General features: G+C 41.9%; 2 protein-coding genes across 16 annotated transcripts in view; one reads left to right on the top strand and one right to left on the bottom strand.

Moving 5' to 3' along the window:
• The window catches only part of LOC147757334 (uncharacterized), a 25,769-nt gene extending 20,803 nt beyond the window's left edge, over nucleotides 1–4,966 (top strand). For all 8 annotated transcript variants that reach the window (XR_015321736.1, XM_086980857.1, XM_086980855.1 and 5 more), the window contains 2 exons: nucleotides 2,550–2,752; nucleotides 3,314–4,966. Coding sequence is in view for 3 of the 8 variants with exons in the window: in XM_086980857.1 (XP_086836983.1) it covers nucleotides 2,550–2,603 (54 nt within the window). In the remaining 5 variants the exon portion in view is untranslated. The remainder of the gene's footprint in view (nucleotides 1–2,549; nucleotides 2,753–3,313) is intronic.
• Ca-alpha1D (Ca[2+]-channel protein alpha[[1]] subunit D) overlaps nucleotides 1–18,524 on the bottom strand; it is a 229,739-nt gene that overhangs the window by 26,761 nt on the left and 184,454 nt on the right. For all 8 annotated transcript variants that reach the window (XM_022793689.2, XM_086980820.1, XM_022793690.2 and 5 more), the window contains 7 exons: nucleotides 15,313–15,523; nucleotides 14,854–14,968; nucleotides 7,449–7,611; nucleotides 6,353–6,450; nucleotides 3,306–3,499; nucleotides 2,561–2,803; nucleotides 848–1,085 (listed from right to left, as the gene is read on the bottom strand). In XM_022793689.2, the coding sequence (XP_022649424.1) occupies nucleotides 848–1,085; nucleotides 2,561–2,803; nucleotides 3,306–3,499; nucleotides 6,353–6,450; nucleotides 7,449–7,611; nucleotides 14,854–14,968; nucleotides 15,313–15,523 (1,262 nt within the window). The remainder of the gene's footprint in view (nucleotides 1–847; nucleotides 1,086–2,560; nucleotides 2,804–3,305; nucleotides 3,500–6,352; nucleotides 6,451–7,448; nucleotides 7,612–14,853; nucleotides 14,969–15,312; nucleotides 15,524–18,524) is intronic.

Below are 18,524 nucleotides of genomic sequence, written 5' to 3'. Positions count from 1 at the left end.
TATATATATATATGAGAACAATGAATCGCACATGCAGTCTGGATGCATACTTCCGTGCAGCTGGGCAGGAAGAGCTAAGTGCAGATGTTCCTTTTCACATCTACTACTGATGCACTATTAATTAGGGAAAACTGTTTGTTTACATAACTCGCGGTCGTTATGATGCATCGCAAAGCAAATAAGCACGTATCAGTGCCGGTATAGACCCCTTTAGTTGTTCTGTTTTGCAACCGAATTATAGAAATCCCCATCGATTTCTACCATTTTGACCACTCCGATTTTAATACCAGTATCGGTCGCTAGCAGTCTGATAGGGCACCTGAATCAACAAAGGAATGTGCGCTATGGTACAGGGCGTTCACGAGCTTCAGGTCAAAGGCTTTAACCCCGTTGAGTCGTTATTGTGAAATCTTCCCATATGAAGTTTAGCCCCTATCTTGCTTAGGTAATCCTTTAGATACGGTGAGATTACGAGCAAGAAAGCTGAACCTGTTCTTTTGTACTAAATTTTGTTGCAACGCCATTTTTTCATCAATAGTTATCCTCGTTTCCGATCATAGCTAAAAGGTTGAATATATTTCTAGGAACATTCGTTCGGGCCAGGGTATGCAGCATCCAATACCTGAGAGCCAAGTCCAATGCTCTTTTACTAAAAAAAAATAGCAAAGGCGACTAATACAAAAATAATTATAGTTATCTACTCTGCAAAGTTACTACTGAACCTTATTAGACAGCATACTTAAATTCGAGTAACAACAAGAACGAACCGTATTTACGTTTGCCATACATACAAATTGTATTTTTAGTTCTCCCTGCCTTCTTATCGTTTGATTTGCCAGAAACTCACCAATAGTTTTAATTGCGACAATGACACATTGTACGACGTGTTTGAGTCCTTTAGCGCGATTGATGGCACGCAACGGCCGAAGGACGCGACAAACTCGAAGAATTTTGACGACCGAAATTTTAGCGCCGTCACCAAAGCCGAAGGAGACGAGCGAGACGCACACGACTAGCACGTCCAAGATATTGAAGTAAGAACGACAGAAGGAACCCTTGTGCAATATCACACCGTACGTAATCACCTGAAAAAGCAAATGGCATTAGCAGCTACAATGGACAGCGAAAGTGAGGGGGTGGTTAGAGATGGGCTGAGATGCATGGCTTGAGAACATATATAATTAGCAATTAAGCATTTCGCTTATATATGCGTCAACGAGCCTAGTATGGGCTCACAAATTAGACAGCATCGATTTGTGTGTGTAAGCCCCTGTACGACCTTTCTTGAGGACGGCGGAAATGGCCGTACAGTATTAACTGCCCTGTCTTGCAGCTTCCGAACTCAGGTCAAGTTCGCTGCCAATCGATTCAATGGGTCCTTAAGAAGCCAACGAACTACAGGAGGGGTAATACATAAGAGTCATTTCCGATAGTAAGAAGAGCATTTTCTTTATTGCTCTTCTCCCGCCCGCCTATTCCTTCCTGTTTTCCATGTTGCTCGACCACCCTTATACTACTTCCAGTATGCCAGGCTTAATCAATTATCGGGTCGACGCATGGAGGCAGCTGTGGCTCCCTTAATTTCCAGCCTCCTTTTTTCAGGTTGGTTAGCCATGGCCGCATGGTTGATCGAGCAAAAATTTCTAGAAATACTCGAAAAATTGTGCCAACGAGAGTGCATATATCATATGTGTGTGAACGAACTATAGGGCACTGCGGTTAGCGGACGTGCTTCATAATGGCTGGCCGCTGCCACCAGAGACCCACTGACTTGTAGCCAACCAACGGCAGAATCTTTTGCTTACTAAATGAGCGTCATTGCAATTAAGGCAGGAGTCGGAACCCGGGCGGGCACGGAGAACAACGCCAAGTGTCCTAGCGGTTACGAAATTATTCGGCTACGAAAGGGTAACAATATTCCTACCACCTGTTATTACTAACACGGGTGTAGGACGTAGTCTTGGTGTGCCTTTCAATAAAACCTTGTTAGCTTAACCGCCACCGTTATTACTCTATTTAGAGAATCGTTCAGAGAAGAATAAGATTTGACAAAAGGAGGAGGGGAAAGATGATTGATATGCAGACCTTGCCCGAAACTCTCAGTTATTGATTTAGCATTAATGGAAAAGCCTATAGCCCCTGCCAGGCCGAACACTGCTGACGTATACGAAGCCCTCTTGTCGACTAAATAGTTTATTTATCTGTCTGCACCCTGCAAATACTTCAAGCTGACTTCTGCTAGGTAATTCACATACAACTCAGAAAAAGGCTAAACCTCTTACGGCTTATTTTTAGACAAAATGAGCGATAGGATGTATTATCACTGGATACAGCTCGAGATTCAATTGGTATCGCTTAGGCATGGCGTGCATGTACGCTGGAGCACTATGTTACAAAATCAGAGCTTTATTGAAACAATTCAAAATATTTTACGAATCACATGATTAGTTGACAATTAACAAATAAAAGAAAAAAAACATTCCTTAGCTAACAACGCTCGGTGTTGCAAAAATATTGTGACCGTTTATTATATTTTTTCCGTATTTCAGCTCTGGCTTACTTTGAGCGTGATCTCTATGGTGAAGACGCTGGTGAAGAAGTAATCGAAGTAGTTGAGCACCTGGTTTCTAAATGAGTTAGAGCGCAGTGGGTCCTCGGCTGCCAGCATTGCGCTCGAGACGAGAATGCAGACCAGAATGAAGTTGGAGAAGTACGAGTGGTTGATGACGGTGTGGCAGAACACCCGGAACGGGTTCGTGTGCGAAAAGATAAAAAATGACGACGCTTTCGGAATGGGTATCACCTAAAAATTTCAAGCGAATGAAACAAACGATAGAAATTCACATGCCTTTGCATTTTTACATGATTATTTCCGTTAAATTGGGTCTGTTAGAAAGGTGGTAGCAAATAATTGCTTGATAATCATTTTTTTTATACTCCGAACAACACTAGATTGTACAGTTGTATAGTAAAGGAAAAATAATGATATTACTGTCATTTTTATATGCATACCCGACACACTGTGAATAGTGCCCTGATGAACCTATCGATACACGGCATAAAGGCATACATCTGGCTCCAATGAACAATATAAACAACAAAATGTTGGTCACTCAATAAAATGATAGACCATTTCTCGTTTTGTCCTCCGCATTTCCTTTTTTCTTTTTCTTGTTCTTTGTTACATATCATTACCTTTTGCCGTCTGTCCAGCTACTACAAGGATGGTGCAGCGTCCTGACCGGGTGGTTTTACCTTATCGGCCAGTTCTAACACCTTTCGTTCATCGTGTCATTCGTATTTACCTTGCTAGGTGGTTGTAGTTCGGACATTCGACGCGGTCTTGCGCCTGTCGTCGGTTCCTGTTCTTCGTCACCAATTTCCTCTTCGTCCATCTCACCGGCGTCTTCATCCCCTTCTTCGCCGTCCAAACCCACTTCGTCGTCTTCGCCTTCGCCTTCCTCAATTTCTTCTTCGGGGTCCGAACATTCGCCGTCTCCTGAAACAGCAACCCGAATGCAAAATGATCGAAAGTGACTAATGTAGCAGACGACAGAGATAAACAGCATTGTGGCCGGACAAACTTCAGTGGCAGAAGGCAGCAACGGCAATAAACAATGAGTGATCCATTAGACCTTCGTTGTTTAAGCACCGGTAGTACACTAGACGTTGCTATGATAGTATCTTCACTTCGTTCATCACGCGAACATTTGGTAGCGCATTTTGAGGCACACAACAAATGATTCATTCTGTATTCGTAGAAATTAAGCACGCCCTGACTCGTCAGTATTAATCTAGCTATGTACATGAATTGTGATCTCTTTTTTAATCGGTTAATGATGCTGTAGGAATTCTCTGCATTTTTTCTGTTACTACTACGCTTATTGTTATTGTGAAACCTATGCCATGTGCTGCCCAAGGGAATCTCGAGAATGGCAACCATCTTGAGGAGGCGTAACAGGGTCGTGAAAATTAGCATACTAATTGGAGTTCGGTCTAACCCCTAGTTTCAACGCTCCTCCTGTAAATCGGATATCTTCCATTTCCCATCTATTGTTTAGTGATACGCTTAGAAATAAAAGGCCATATTCGATCGGCTTGTCCTGCCAGCCTACGCCTATTCCCAAGCAGGATAATCGTACCTGACCGATTGCTACTGTTTTCAAAAGTCACGATGATCTAATCAGGCAGCATTAGTTACTACAGTCACCGCGAACAGTAAAACACGGATAGTGGCTCGATTCCGAAATGGACTGGCCTCGAGGAACAGCGGCTCTTCCTGCTGAGGAACATGCTGTATACAGATAAAACGAACAGGATGCCATTGAGCCAGAAATGCTAAATAAATACGGAACATTGTGCCCTTCATATGAAGACGGTCACCGTTAACAGCGTTGAGACAACCAAGGAACTGTGCGTCTCGACAACGTTTCTGTGCGCAAAGTGTGTAATATGTACTTGTCCTAGGTGATTTGTTATTGGGTTTGAGATCCCGTTATCGCTTATAATTTCAGCTTTGTAAAGCATTGCGTCGTGGAAGGAATAACCAAAAGGCGACCCAGGTATTAAAGACACTAGTTGAGTCCGATATAACGAACCTTCCTGGCATTGCTGTCAACTTTTAATAGGCCTGAATGCCATTTGAAGAACTAGACCACTGGAAAAATTGACAAAAAAGAAAAAGCAAAAGTAACGGTAAAGTAGAACGGATGGCCGTAATCCAAAACTATGAGCCAAATACAAACAGGGCAAGCGAGTTCGGTTAAATTGTACGATTTTCCTCATGTGTCAAGCGTCCCAAACTCTGCGTATTTGTGGATCGTTGTGACTGAATTCAGACACGAAATTAGCAATAGCATCGCTGAGAATATATATGTATGGCCCAATACAGCGATCTACCGTACGGTATACGTCGATATCTGTGTCTACAATTGCTCTAATGATAAACGATTTTCAGTCTACAATACATATCCTTGTTTTGTTTTGTTGGACTAATGTTAGACTTTACTGTTACGGTATCTGTCTGATTCTCAAGGTTAGACCTTGTTTCCTTAGGCTATGTTTCAGAGCTGATTTTTGTGATATTACTACAGATGTTCAAGATCAAGGTCACACAGTCATCACCGTGTTACTCGTCCCTGTTTCTCGTTAGACTCGCTGGAATATTAATAATTATATAATTGATATACGTATATCAAAAGAATACATGGTAATTACGCTCACCCGGCTGGGTCTTGTTACTGAGATACCTCCGACGGACTTTTATTGGTTCAGTTACATAATATCCTGATCGTATTTATATGGAATTAGCATTTTAGTAATAGCATGGCGAGAAGCTCCGCAAAAAACCTAAATTGCCCCTTTGTCGGTATAGTCGACCCCGAGGAGCATCGCTTCATCTTGCTTCGGACTGTCGCGCATACGACGCAAAAACGCTAGCGGTTTCCACTCAACGTATTCTATTATTATCGACTAGCCGATGTTGAACAGCCTGATCTGAATCGCATCATTGGCAGAGAGAGGCTCCCTACTCAACGTGTACGCGCTGGTGAGGACCCGTGATGGCTCCTAATTACTGTATGCAATAATGTATGCATGGGTAAGGCGCCAGAAGGCGAGAACCGCTGGAAAGACAGTGACAAAGCACAAGTGCGTAAAAATCAATAAAAAAAAAAAACACTGACAAATCAACAATGTATACAAAGGGAAATCTATCATATATAATGTAGAAAAAGTTCACCTGTGGAAAGCGGTTATTCCGAGAAAGGCCAGCTACAAGTTGCCGGTCGTAATTAAGACTAACGAATTAAGTACGCGGCGACGTTCCATATAGCGCAACCAATAGGCCACGCAGGGTTTCTTTCGAACGCACAGTACAGTAAAGGGCTTTCATGTATAAATTATATCACGTGAGCTTTCTTCTATCGCCATTAGCTACAGGTGAAGATGTCCTATAGAACGTTTATCTTGAGTGCACTGATTTAAGTCCAAATAAAACGTGGTAGGAATTGTTCGAGTTTGGAAGCGTACGCTACTCAACCGCATATTAATTTACAGTTCATATCGATTTAACGGAATGACAAGGGGATGATGAATTGATTGTTTTTTATTAACTAATTAATCATTTTTCAAATGTTTGATTCGTCATTCAAAAAAAAGAGCAATATGTCCTTAGTATCCTTTCTTGCAAAGCGCGAATGCCGTGTAGGCCACACAAGCGGTGAGCCCTTTGCCTATATTAATTTTCAATTTGGCAACACCAAAGCCTCAGCCTTTTTTCAGATGCATCTCGCAGAAATAACGCAGTTTGTTATTGGTACCGAGCACGTTTCCGTAGCTTTTTTCAACTCACCGTGATCCATGTTGGATTTGTCATCTTCGAGAGCATCCGCACCGACGTCTTCTTGAATTCGAACTTTTTTGCCGGATCCTTCGCCCGACGCTGACCCTCTGACGGTTATAAAAAGCAGAAAGAAAAATACAAACGTTGGTATACGTAAAGCTTTCGTACGCGCCGTTTTTGATTCCTTTGACTTTTCATGTCCAACTGCTAATGTACGTAACGAAGATATGGCGAACCTCTACAAGCTCATGTTGAGCATCATCTTCATTCTTTTGTCATGTTTTATCTAATATTTGGGTTACTATAGTCTAAATTTCTGTATTTGGAAATTCCTATATTCGTCGCATTCCGCAACTATATACGCCAATGAGTCTCGGTTTGTCGCGAAAGGTAACCGGTGGATTTGTGCGCAGCTAGTAAACAGTCGTTTCTAGTCGAGCCCTTGTGTTTATGGCATACTTGCTGGAGAGCACGCAGTTAAGCTGTATCATTGCTTTATTGATAATACACCCTTCCAGTGGTATAGAAAGTTGTACGCCCTTTGATCGCGTCTAACAAAAGGCACTTAATAAGTTTAAGTGCAATGTAAAAATTATTTTAACTATGTAATAGTACTTTTTTTTACTTGGCAGCTGACTAAGTACGATAAAAAAATTTCCAGCTACTGATTACGAGTATAGCATTAGTATGTGCGTGACCTGGGTTCCGAAAATGCGGTACGTGGAAATGAACTGAAATGCTTAGTGCAGTTGTTATCCAGCGGATTCAGTAAATACCCTAACTAAAAATATTTGTTAAGTGTCTTATTCGTATATATCTTCATATTCATATATATTAAAATATATATCTATAGCTGTTCCAATATTATTGCAAGAGTTGGAGGAAAAGGCTTCTTTTTAATTCCAATTTTCCACCCCGGTCTTAGGCAACTACATTTTACCACGGCTGCATATTACGATTTCGAATTGCTCATCTTCAACAGTTTGATTAATCTCGAGATGAACAAGATAAAAGTTATCAAAGGGTCTTTTGCTTACAGAGGGCAATCCTTCCGTATAATGAGTGGATAAAAAATGTGTTGCCGTGAAAAAGTCCAAACGCTTGCCTGCAGGGCGAGGAAGTATTGTCGTTCGGTGGATTTAGGGGATTGCCGTCCTGAGCTCCGTCTTCTTCTTCGTCTTCTTCTTTTTCGATGGTCGTAAGTGACTCTGCGTCTGCCAAGTTGTCCACAGCAATGGCCAAGAAGACGTTGAGAAGAATATAATTACCTGAATGGTGGAGTACAGCAAAAGCGGGTATCGTGAACAATTGCAAGCCTAACGTGAATTCGTGACTAGGAGCTAATGTAAATTTATTTAGCAATAATAAAACGGCACTTGTGGCATCTAGGGATGCAGCCGGGATCCTAAGTGCTCTTCCAACGTATCACCTAGCATAACGTAAGGGCGTTATTTCTAGAGAACCTCCTGTTTCTTTATCTACGATGTTGCAGTTGCTTTTTTATCAGCGTTGTAATTATTATGGGCTGTCACCACAAATATGAACAATTGTCAATACAATAGTCATATGTGCACATATCGACCTGCCATACTGATGCTATTGTGGCTTAAGCAGCTGAACTTCTGAATCGTCAAAGAGCTTACTGGGGTCGGTCCCTGCTATTGAAATACACTATAAGACAGGCGGATAAAAAGGATCCCGCGACAATATATATATATAAAGGATGTATTGCACATTCTCTGACTGATGTACTCTTTCCGATCTTGCACACGGTACAACTTGACAATTAAACAAGCTGTCTCGACTTAATCAATGATTATGAACCTACATAATTTTAGATAATAACAACTAGGTGGGCAGTACAGGCCTGGCGTCACACAACTTTAACGCGATAGATTTACTCGTCTTTCCATCAGGCAAAAAAACTACGATCTAGAGCACTATGTTGGGTCTGCTGAACATGTTCCCAGGCGTGACATATAAACTGGTGAAGTTTCTATCAAGAGTACACTGTGAACTGGGAGTTCTATCGGTCGCCATCGATCTGAGCTTGAACAGAATGGCCGATGCTGCTCAGAGTTACTGAACCAACTGCTTACCAACGGTTGAGAGTTGATACCAAAAAGTAAGGCAACGTTTCCGCCAAGAAAGTTACTATACGTACAGCCCTGTGAACAACTTTGTCAATACTGGGCGTCGTGTGTCGACAATGATATTTGTTCAACTAACAGGGCGGGAAAGAGAGTAATTATATACTGATTAAAAAAAAAGGCTGGGCTTACAGTGAGGACAGGGAGGAAAGCAGCAGTTTATATTTGAATTTGAGCTGCTTCAATGGCCTAAATATTACTGCTTCTAAGCTACGAAAAGCACTCACTTGTGATGTTTTAGCAGGTGAGAAAAAACCATAACCACATTGGATTGAATTTATAGGTCGTTAATAATTCCGTCATAATTCCTAGGTAACGGCCAGAAGACGAGTAACTAATGGAAGTGTGTCGCCAATGCAAGAATACGTTTACCTGTACATACGCAGCGTTTGCTCGGCCACGTGCATCTAGGGTGATCCTGAATAATGTACGACCCTTACGCCAACGTAAGGGTCCTATCTGCATATGTATCTTTGACTTCTCTCGGACGCATAGAGTAACTTATTTTTTTTTAATTGTGTGTATTTGTTTATTTATCATATATCTTCAGACTGAGTTATAAAGTTCCCAACAGACCTCTTGATTGTGACAGACCGGTCAACCATCTCAACAGTCCCATACTGTAACTTATGCCTGCAAATAAATCCATCTAACACCTGTCTTGATCTTATCTAACTTCAATTTGTGGTGCAACTATTTACGTAATTTAAGAAAAACAGCCAATATTGAGTCATCTTAATTCATTTTCGAAGTCAAGGCTTTGTAGCATTGTTTTAGATAGTCTAACTGATGACTATTCTTGTTGTTACGAAAAGTGCTTTTACAACATCTGTTACACTTACAGCAAAATCATTACCACTATATAGACAGACTTCTTGACTGTAATCGACAATAGGCGATCCAATTAACAGAAACAAAAGGACTGACTACTGCCTTATATCTGAGTTTTGTCGCCTTCACGTTGAAGCCGTCGAATATTATGGTTATGTCAATAAAGCCAAATGTATGGGGTAATATCGGGTGCCTCCGCTCGTTTCATCTTTTACCGAATATTACGGTCTTGTAGGAGAACATCAACTCAAATTGCGACGACAGAGGGTAATAGGCTGCCTCTATGGTTTAATACAGAAATCGTCGTCAAATCAGGTATGAAAGTAACCTATTGAAGTTCGTTTAGTAGATGAGTCGCTAGTTAAGAGCTTACATGTTCATGGCTCACATTAATAGCAAGACGATAGACTAGTTGGGAACGCTGGATAGCTCCAGGGCACAACAGCGATGTGCATCAGTTTATTTGAAGTTTTTCGGTTGAAAATCCTCTAAAAAAAACGAGGTGTAGCAAAAAGTGTGCATGTATATCAGAAAATATGTATATTGGGACAGCAATTTAAAGTTATTAGTAGATACGAAGTCTGCGCAGGAGCTTCAACTAACAAGTTCACCGAGATCTGCGAGTCTGATAGGAGGCGAACTTTGCCTCTGGGACTTTGGTTGAGACTTGTATCTCGACAGGCCTATTCGATAGACAATCCTAATTCTATATAGGTACATTTAGCGACACTTCGTGATGAACGAAGCTCTCATTTGGAACTGGTATACCATACAATAACAACTAAATATAATAGTACTACTAAGAAATTAATTAAATTGTATCGGTTCAGGGAAATTGTACAAGTATTGTAAAAAAAAAGGTGATGTTTTTCCCAGCCACCTGTAACTATACTCGACCGGTTGCTTGCAATGGCATACCTGCTCATATCGCAGTCACTTGTTTTTCGTCAGTCCTATGTTGTACGCTGCGATCCGTTCAGCTGTTAGTAGACCGTTGCATCCCTTAGATATTTTACAGAGAAACTCTTTCAATTGGCTATTATAGCTCGAGGCTGAAAGTCGATCGTTCCGTTTTGAACACATGCCCTCGCTTCCCTTTGCTCCCGCAAACGGGGAATACGCGGTATATAATTATCATCACTGTTATAACACTGCATTTGGCCAAGGTTCTTATTGATTAGCCAGTTGGACAAGCTAATGCGCCCAGCTCTTACGAACTAGATCTCTTCACTCTTTATATTCTCGATCTGCGGTCTTCCTCGATAATATAATAGGACGGACAGATAGATACCCAGTATGTCTGGAGCAGTAAAAAACGTTACCCCAAGCAGCCCGTTTCGCACACATCCATACGCAATTCCATAAAGATCACTCAGTAGGCACTGATAGGCAGTAGGCACAATAGCATACTGGCTACGAATACAACTAAACCGTTCAATAGCCAGCAGCTTTTTCTACTTAGCCCCTTTTGGACCGCAACCGCTCCTCGCCTACATGCTGAATGACGGTGACGGGAAACTAGTTTGCGTTATAATTAAAAATACTGATGCGATTGACCACTATACTGATGGCTGCCCGGCCATCACTCACGTATGCTAATCAGCTATGTAATCTGCCGTCCGCCTATTGTTGGCAGATTTGTCTGCTGGTAACCAAAGATGACTACGGCGAAATAAGGCCATAGCTACGTTTACGCATGAAACCTCACATAACAGCAGGGGCATAGCAAGTAGAGCGGGAACAAGTGCGGCCCAGCCGTCAAAGAGGTAATGATGTTGACATCTTAAATTAGGAGCTTTGTTAAGTGAGCTTGCAGCCTGTTAGCGGAGCAACGAAGAAGAGACAACTAGACGAAGCAGGGATTTCGCTTTGTGATATGTCATCATAACTCTGACTGAACAAAATAATAGAAAAAGACACACAAAGGGAATAATAAAGAGAAAGTCAGAACTACCGAGCGATCAAAACGCGACAAGACCCCTATCGGTAAAGAGAATCACCTGGTCACTTTGACCGGAACGTTCGAATTGGAACTGCTGCTTATGAGACAACACTAGGAACAGGACATACAAAGGTGCAGAGAGAAAGGGAAAGACGTAATGCGGCTAGCTATCAAAGAATTAAGTTGACCGACCGTCTGACAGAACTGGCACCGAATGAACAAGCTAGGTGGGCGCCTTTCTTGTACTCGAGTAGGACAATGACTGCTGGATTGATAAGAGGGAGCACAGCCCATGAAAGAAGAACTTGTTGGCAGTAGAATTTTTGCTTTCATATCCTGCTTTTGCAGTTGATGCTTTTGCGATATTAGGCGATCCGGAACGCAACCAGAAGGTTCCCTCTGGCCCACCTGCTACCTACTTTCTGACGAACCGGTGGCTGTTAGGAATCGCTTGAACAGAAGCAAGTCAACGGCACAGAGCTTGGTGTTTGGGATACACCATGTTTTCTTCTTGAAAGGATACATGGTGAAGACAATATAGTAGTAGGCTTGGGTTATTAGACAATAATTGGGGCGGTATCGGGGGCAAGCAATGAATCAGGGTGTCACACGCATATGTGTGCTAAAATATCGAAGCTACAACGTTAGCAACTACGGTAGTGAAACCAGCAAAAGGGACAACAGTAGTAGCCCATCGTCGCATTGTAGCGGAGTCGACGCCGAACAGAAAGCGACTGACTTCCACTGGTGGTATTTTGATAATGGTGGCAAATGTCCGTCACGTTTCGGGACGGTTTCCCCGTTTTCTATTGCTGTTTTTTTCCGGGCGACTTGAAGACGTCGAAAGACATCGACGACACTTCCGTCCGGTTTTGAGCTAGGCGACGTTACTAACATATCTGTTGGAAAAGCTTTCGATCGGCTGACAGCGACTGGAGGGGTTTGCCAAAGAAAGCTAGGGTCAGTGAGTTGCAGGAACTCACTTGAAGAAAAAGCTGCTCCTCTCAAATGCGGCGAAAAAGCTAATGCACGCTACAAATCACGTAGCTTGTCACCGCACATACACAGACCTACACCGCAGACGTACACGTAACTTCAATTACGCTTAGAAAGAATTTAACTTCAGTTGGTAGAATGCATGTGTTCGTAAAGTAGACTTTGAGAGTCCCTCTGATCGTTATATGCAGAGGAAGGATTGGGCCGGGACAAGCCAACCGAAGAGCAGTAGTCTATTAAATTCGTAGAGCTTATTTGGTAACCATCAAGATCTATTATGTGTGAAATCGGACGGACTATTTTAGTCAATATGGCGAAAAAAGCGGACAATGGGAAATTTTTATGGCGTTGAGAATCGTGATAATTTCAGGGCTGCGTTCAGGCTTTGTCGTAGAAATAGGAGATACAGCGGATACTGTTGAAAATGTACAAACGTAACATATCAGGAATTTTCATTGATAACCTTATACAAATCATTTTTATGTCTACTAAGATCAGGTACGCATGATTCCGTCCGATATCAGCGCGTGTATGTGAATACGAATGGCTTACAATAACTAAAACGAAGTTCAATTTACGGGCTTATTTTTATCTAAGCGTCTTCTTCGTTACAGCAACTGGCAAGGTTTAAAGGGATGCCATTTTCGATTTAGGAATTAACGCAACATATTTAATTATTATCATCGAGAATGTGTAATTTCTAACTGATTATACTAGCTAAGTTAATTTATTATCTGATTTCTCTGTGACCGCTGAATGAACAATTCATTAGTATTCGGTGTAGGCAATATCATCCCCAATCAAAAGCGAGTGCTAGACACTCGCGGCGTTTCGGAACCCAGGCAAAATGCACAGCGCCAAAACAACGCAGAAGGGGCAAGGCCCATGCACCGCGTGTAGTCAGTTGTTCGTATTCCGGCCGACTGCCATAGGCGACCGCACACGACAACCTCATGCTGTACAGCCGTACAGCGGATTACGTCATTAATCAGCTGAACTCTCCCTTGATACCCGGCAGGCCATAGCGACAACTCGAACCCTGCCTATCACACGTATGGGGACGTTTCATCGGGACTTGTGTGAATGGAGTAACTCCCAGAGGTCATCTATCAGGTCCTCAGTCCATAGTGGTCTCTAACTTTTCGAACCTTTTTTTGACAAACTTTGTTCTTTTATTTGAAATTAAAGTTACTGTCTTAGACCTTCTGCTGTTTAGATGGTAACTTATTTATCCCGCTGCTACAGAAGTTTCTAGCACGAAAATGTATGAGATCTAGAAAGGCAATTTTAACATCATGTTGAGATTTGAATAAATTTCACATTGGCAAATCGTCAAGATTCTGAGAAAAATGGTGCTAGTCTGTTGAAGCAGTTCCTGGCGAGTATGCAGGATAATAAAAACTGCTGTGTAGCTCCTGTATATTTGCTACCGTGGTTCTTGCGATGTGAGGTCCAGTATTGTCGCCCAACGGAAGTGGTTTACCTCTTCTCGCTAATCTTAGCTGCTTGATACGGAGTCCTCTCATAATTTACTCCATTTGTTACCCGTACACTTCGACGAATCAGGTTCCATGAAGCTGTTTTGGATAACACCTGTTCTAGACCACCGAACGGGTCTACTGCAACTGTATATTCGCTCTATAGTAATATACTGTCAGTTCAGTTGTACCTACCTTGTGATGTGACCGCCTGCGATTATCATAAACGATTCATTTTTTTTTATCAAAATCATGGGTCACCGTTGTAAAGGCGAAGAGGAGCAAACGTTCATACGTTTCCGTTTTTGATTATCGCTCAAATCATGCGGCACTCATTTGTCGAGTATTTCTTCCTTATCAATTTGGATGGTTAACGCATGTAGTATCGTTATGTACACCAAATCTGCGCGTTAACATCGGCGCACTTTTAAATGGGTCGCTTTACTCTTTGTTACTTATCTTCGCAAAGAGTCTTCCACGAGACCCATTTTTGAGTCCAAAATTTTTCATTTTGAATCATGATAGTAATGTTTGTCACGTTTCATACTGAGCAACATGATATTTTTGACGTCTTTCTAGGATCTCCACTAAAAACGGAACTTTCTCTCTTCTCGTCCTTCCAGATGTGGCTTTAATTTCTATAAAAATCAAGTGAAAACCATCTGTACTTGTTTTCTGACACTGCAGCCTCATCATATTGAAAAATTGAGCTGCATGAAAAAGCATGAGCCTGTTTAGAGGTCTGCCGTGCCTGTCCGGCGAAATCTCTCAGGTATCGGATCTGCAAAAATAAGGTGAGTTTTTCAGAAAAAACTTATATATGCATAAGAACGTCACACTTTAATTACCAATGGAGTGTGATCGCTGGCGTCTGGCTAAAACCCGCATATTATAGGTCGACCTGATGTATGTAACAACAACCTTTGTTATCGAACGAATATTAACATAACGTAATGCACGTTGCGGGCTGAGTCAATCATGTATGTAGTGGCAAACATTACATACGTGACTAGCGCGATATGATAGTTTATTTATATGATAGTTTGAATCTTGGATGGCAACCCGCGTGTGTGAGATACCATTTGGGCCTATATAAACCAAGGGAGTACTTACCACAGATAAAGAGGATGATGAAATATATACAAGCAACGGCTCCAAAGGAACCCACTCCTCCAAATGCAAGGATGCCATCATACATTACAACGTTCCAGTCTTCACCGGTTAGAATCTGTAACAAGCAAACTGTTCTATTAGCAGGTGGTTATGGCCTCACTGGGAGGGCTGTGCTGTAGGCTTTGGCCGTCTGCGTTTCGCCACAGATCTAACAGAATATTAATTGCAAAGGCCCTCACCCAATCAAGGACGAACCCGATTCAAAGTGTTTCATGGGAAACAGTTATTCCACTTGCCAGTTGTCCTGGTGAAATGGAGCGTGTAGCATCGTAAGATTAAATTTAAAACTGTCTAGTTATTAAGAAAAAGCGAATGCTGTCTATTTGTTTCTTAATTGAAGCACTCGTCTTAACATAATTATAGTGGGGTTAGTGGCAAAAACGATACGCGGATTCAGACCTGAAAGACGGTAAGCAAGGCCTGCCAGAACGAGTCGAAGTTCTGACGTGGCTTATCCTGGTTGTCGTTAAAGTTGAACTTGCCTCCGAATACCTGCATGCCCAATAGGGCAAAGATCATTATGAACAGGAAGAGAAGCAGCAGCAGCGAGATGATCGATCTCATCGAATTGATCAGAGACGCCACGAGGTTGCGTAGAGACGCCCAGTATCTGCGATTATTGATACAATCCACCGTCGGTATGATAACGTTGATGAAGTATCAAGCGGGACAAAAAAATAACACGTCGTTAGTTACGGCTTAATAGCGATCACTAAGATTTCGCTAGAAGTAGATAGATACTAACGGAACAAAAACATCGATGTTAGTTGAAGGATTATTTAGCTAAATAGGTGCATGTCCAGCAATTTTTTAGCACAACCTGCGCATCTAGAGATGAAGCAAAGCGTAGGTGCAAGCCTAGGAGACAACACGTACGGAAATATGGACACATAGCCGTATTTGATTCTAGTCGGGCAATCTGAGAGTTAATCAAAATCAGTTGATGAGCTGGTTAAATTGTTAAGGATTGATTGATATGACACGTGGGGCCAAGAGCACGTCAGGTTGCAACTAGAGAATTTAACATTATGGGTTTCTGCAACGGAAGAGAAAATTGAAGTCTTTTGCTGGCTACAATTTCATTTCCTATACGGTATTTTTTACGGATGATCGGAACATAAAAAAGAACATGTTCTCTCCAAGTCGTCTCATTCTCAGTTGAGATGATAAAAGTAAAGGAAGACCGAAATCTTACTTGTCCTTATACGGATATACTTCTTAAACCTACTGATTATACATTAGTATGTGAAGTCAAAATGGAATATACGCTTGTCTACGAGGAAACTATCAAGCTTAAAATTTCGGGAGGTGGTATTCTACCAGTCGAATAATTATGGACGGCCTTGAAAGCAATACCTGATTCATCCATGGAACCGCACTCTTTTGTAGTTTCCAGGTCTGTCTTTTGCTCATCATACAGTAATAAAACTGCTCTAATTAATCCCTCGATTAATCAGTTAATTTTCGCAATTATCATAATTGTACCAGCACTTCTATCATACACAGAATGATTATGTGACCGAATAAGAAACAAAACAGATATGAAATTCTCATTATTTACTTCAACTGACTTGCGTATATTCATCTGCCTTTCGCCCATGCGGATGGACGTCCTTTTCAGATGCATATTATCGAACTTTTTCTACCCTATTCATTCAACTTTCAGCTTTATAAGCGATTCGTTAAGTAGAATAACATGTGACCGTTGCAATCGCTTAGGCCGCCTAGGTACGTTCGGCCCGCAAAACAATTTCTCCCTACGGCCTACGTCCCCAGACACTTGAGTCTGCATTAGAGACACAGTTATTTGATTTTGCATGCGACGTTAGTCCGCGGTAAATGCCAGGTCGCGGCAAGCTCTTCCCTCAGCTTTCCATATCCTTAACCAATTTCCTCGATCGTAAATATCCCTGTCCAAGACCGATGTGGCCCTTTTGTTCTAACCCCCTTTACTTTCGCCTTCGCTTCGCACAACGGCGTCTCCATATAGTGTTTCAAAAAGGTGAGACGATGACTGCTGCCGTTCTGGTTCTAGCCGACATACTTTTGAGCGCGCCGACGCGCTCCGTCCAGTCTCCTGGCTTAACTTCGCCCTCCCGCCATCTGCTTCAACATAGGAAGGAGAACGAATAGAGCAGCTTGTACCGAAGTTGCATTAACAGGGGATGCCGCCTCGGACGAATAAGTTAAACAGAAAGAGAAATAAGGAACGAAATAAAAACCCAGGAACAGTTCTCCCTATGGGCGCTCGATCTTTGTGCTGCCACGATAAAAGACAAAAAGAGAAATGTATTTACCGTTCTGTTGCTGGCCTGCCTATGACGGTTCTTGCAGCGTGGGCCACGTCACATGCATCTGGCTGCGCGATCCATTCACAAGGATCTACCTATTGCAGCCTATATGGGCTGGTTTATTATTATTACCGCTGCAACAGCGACTGCAGGCTAGTGGTACGTTTATGTGGACCTGAGTGTGTGTGATGTTTACTGTGTGATCCTTATAACAAATTGGCATCGAATTCTGGGAAGCTTGAGAAACGAAAGTGATCGGTCAATGACTTTGTGGAGATGCAGCTGCCAAACGAATCGATAAAGTTCAATTGAAAAAATAACTTTTTCTTGTTTGAAAACTTCGAGCTTCAAACGAACCCAGTTGCTGGGTCTACCTGTTACTCGATTTTCTTCCGAAGTGATTAGAAGCCATGATTAAAGAATGGAAAAAAAGTCTAACATAACATTCGAGTGCATTTTATATATGCAGTATACTTTGGATGGAAACGAAGATGAGCCTTCGCCGGTATGAGCGCTAGCTAAATTTTTAATTGCGCATTTGATGGATGACAAAAACTTGTACTGCGTATTGAATCTATATGGGCATTCTAATGTAATACAACGTTACACTGCTACGTATCACGGGCGTCGTGCTCCTCCCTTTTATAGTTCTTCACGGTTTCGACAAACGCGCCACTAAAAGGCCCATAGTAAATATTGACAGTGTGTGGAAAACTAATAAGAAGCTACAGAAAATAGTAGTTTTAACATGTCCGCTCTAAATAACATATATTTTATCTATGTATACAGTGAATATCTTGAGTTAAACTGAAACATTTTTTTTTTTTTTATAAGGGAGCGTTTTTGCTAGATAAAAAACGATGTAGATATTATCAAGTAAACTGCGAATACTCAGTAGTGTACACATGGCAAACGCGACATAATCTCTTATCTTCAACAGAAAACCTTTTACCAACTCTTCTTTTTAGGGGGCAAATTTAGGGAGCTGCTCTAGCTTAATGCAATAGCCATAGGGAAGAACGCTTTTTCATGAGAAGGGCCGTGACCCGGATGAGATTCGTGCATCCGACAGCAGCCAGAAATTGAACGATATGCGCAGCAAGACTTGAAAAGGAGCGTTTGTCTAGGCTGACCTGATTGATTTGTGTAGCGACGTAGTCCTAAGAAGGCGTATCTCGTTCGCCAAGCCACTCAGGCCTTCCATAAGTTTACAAAAGGCAGCTAGGTTTTCGAGCTCAACGTGCCCCTGAAAATTCCTGATTTGCTCTGCCTGTTCCTTTGCCTATCTTGTCCTTCCCCTACAGCTGCTTAGGATACATA

This window comes from Varroa destructor, unplaced genomic scaffold (assembly GCF_002443255.2).
Source record: "Varroa destructor unplaced genomic scaffold, Vdes_3.0 BEIS01000002.1, whole genome shotgun sequence".
NCBI classification, from domain to species: Eukaryota; Metazoa; Arthropoda; class Arachnida; order Mesostigmata; family Varroidae; genus Varroa; species Varroa destructor.
Note: the sequence above shows the minus strand (reverse complement) of the source record. Positions and strands in the feature narration are given on the sequence as shown.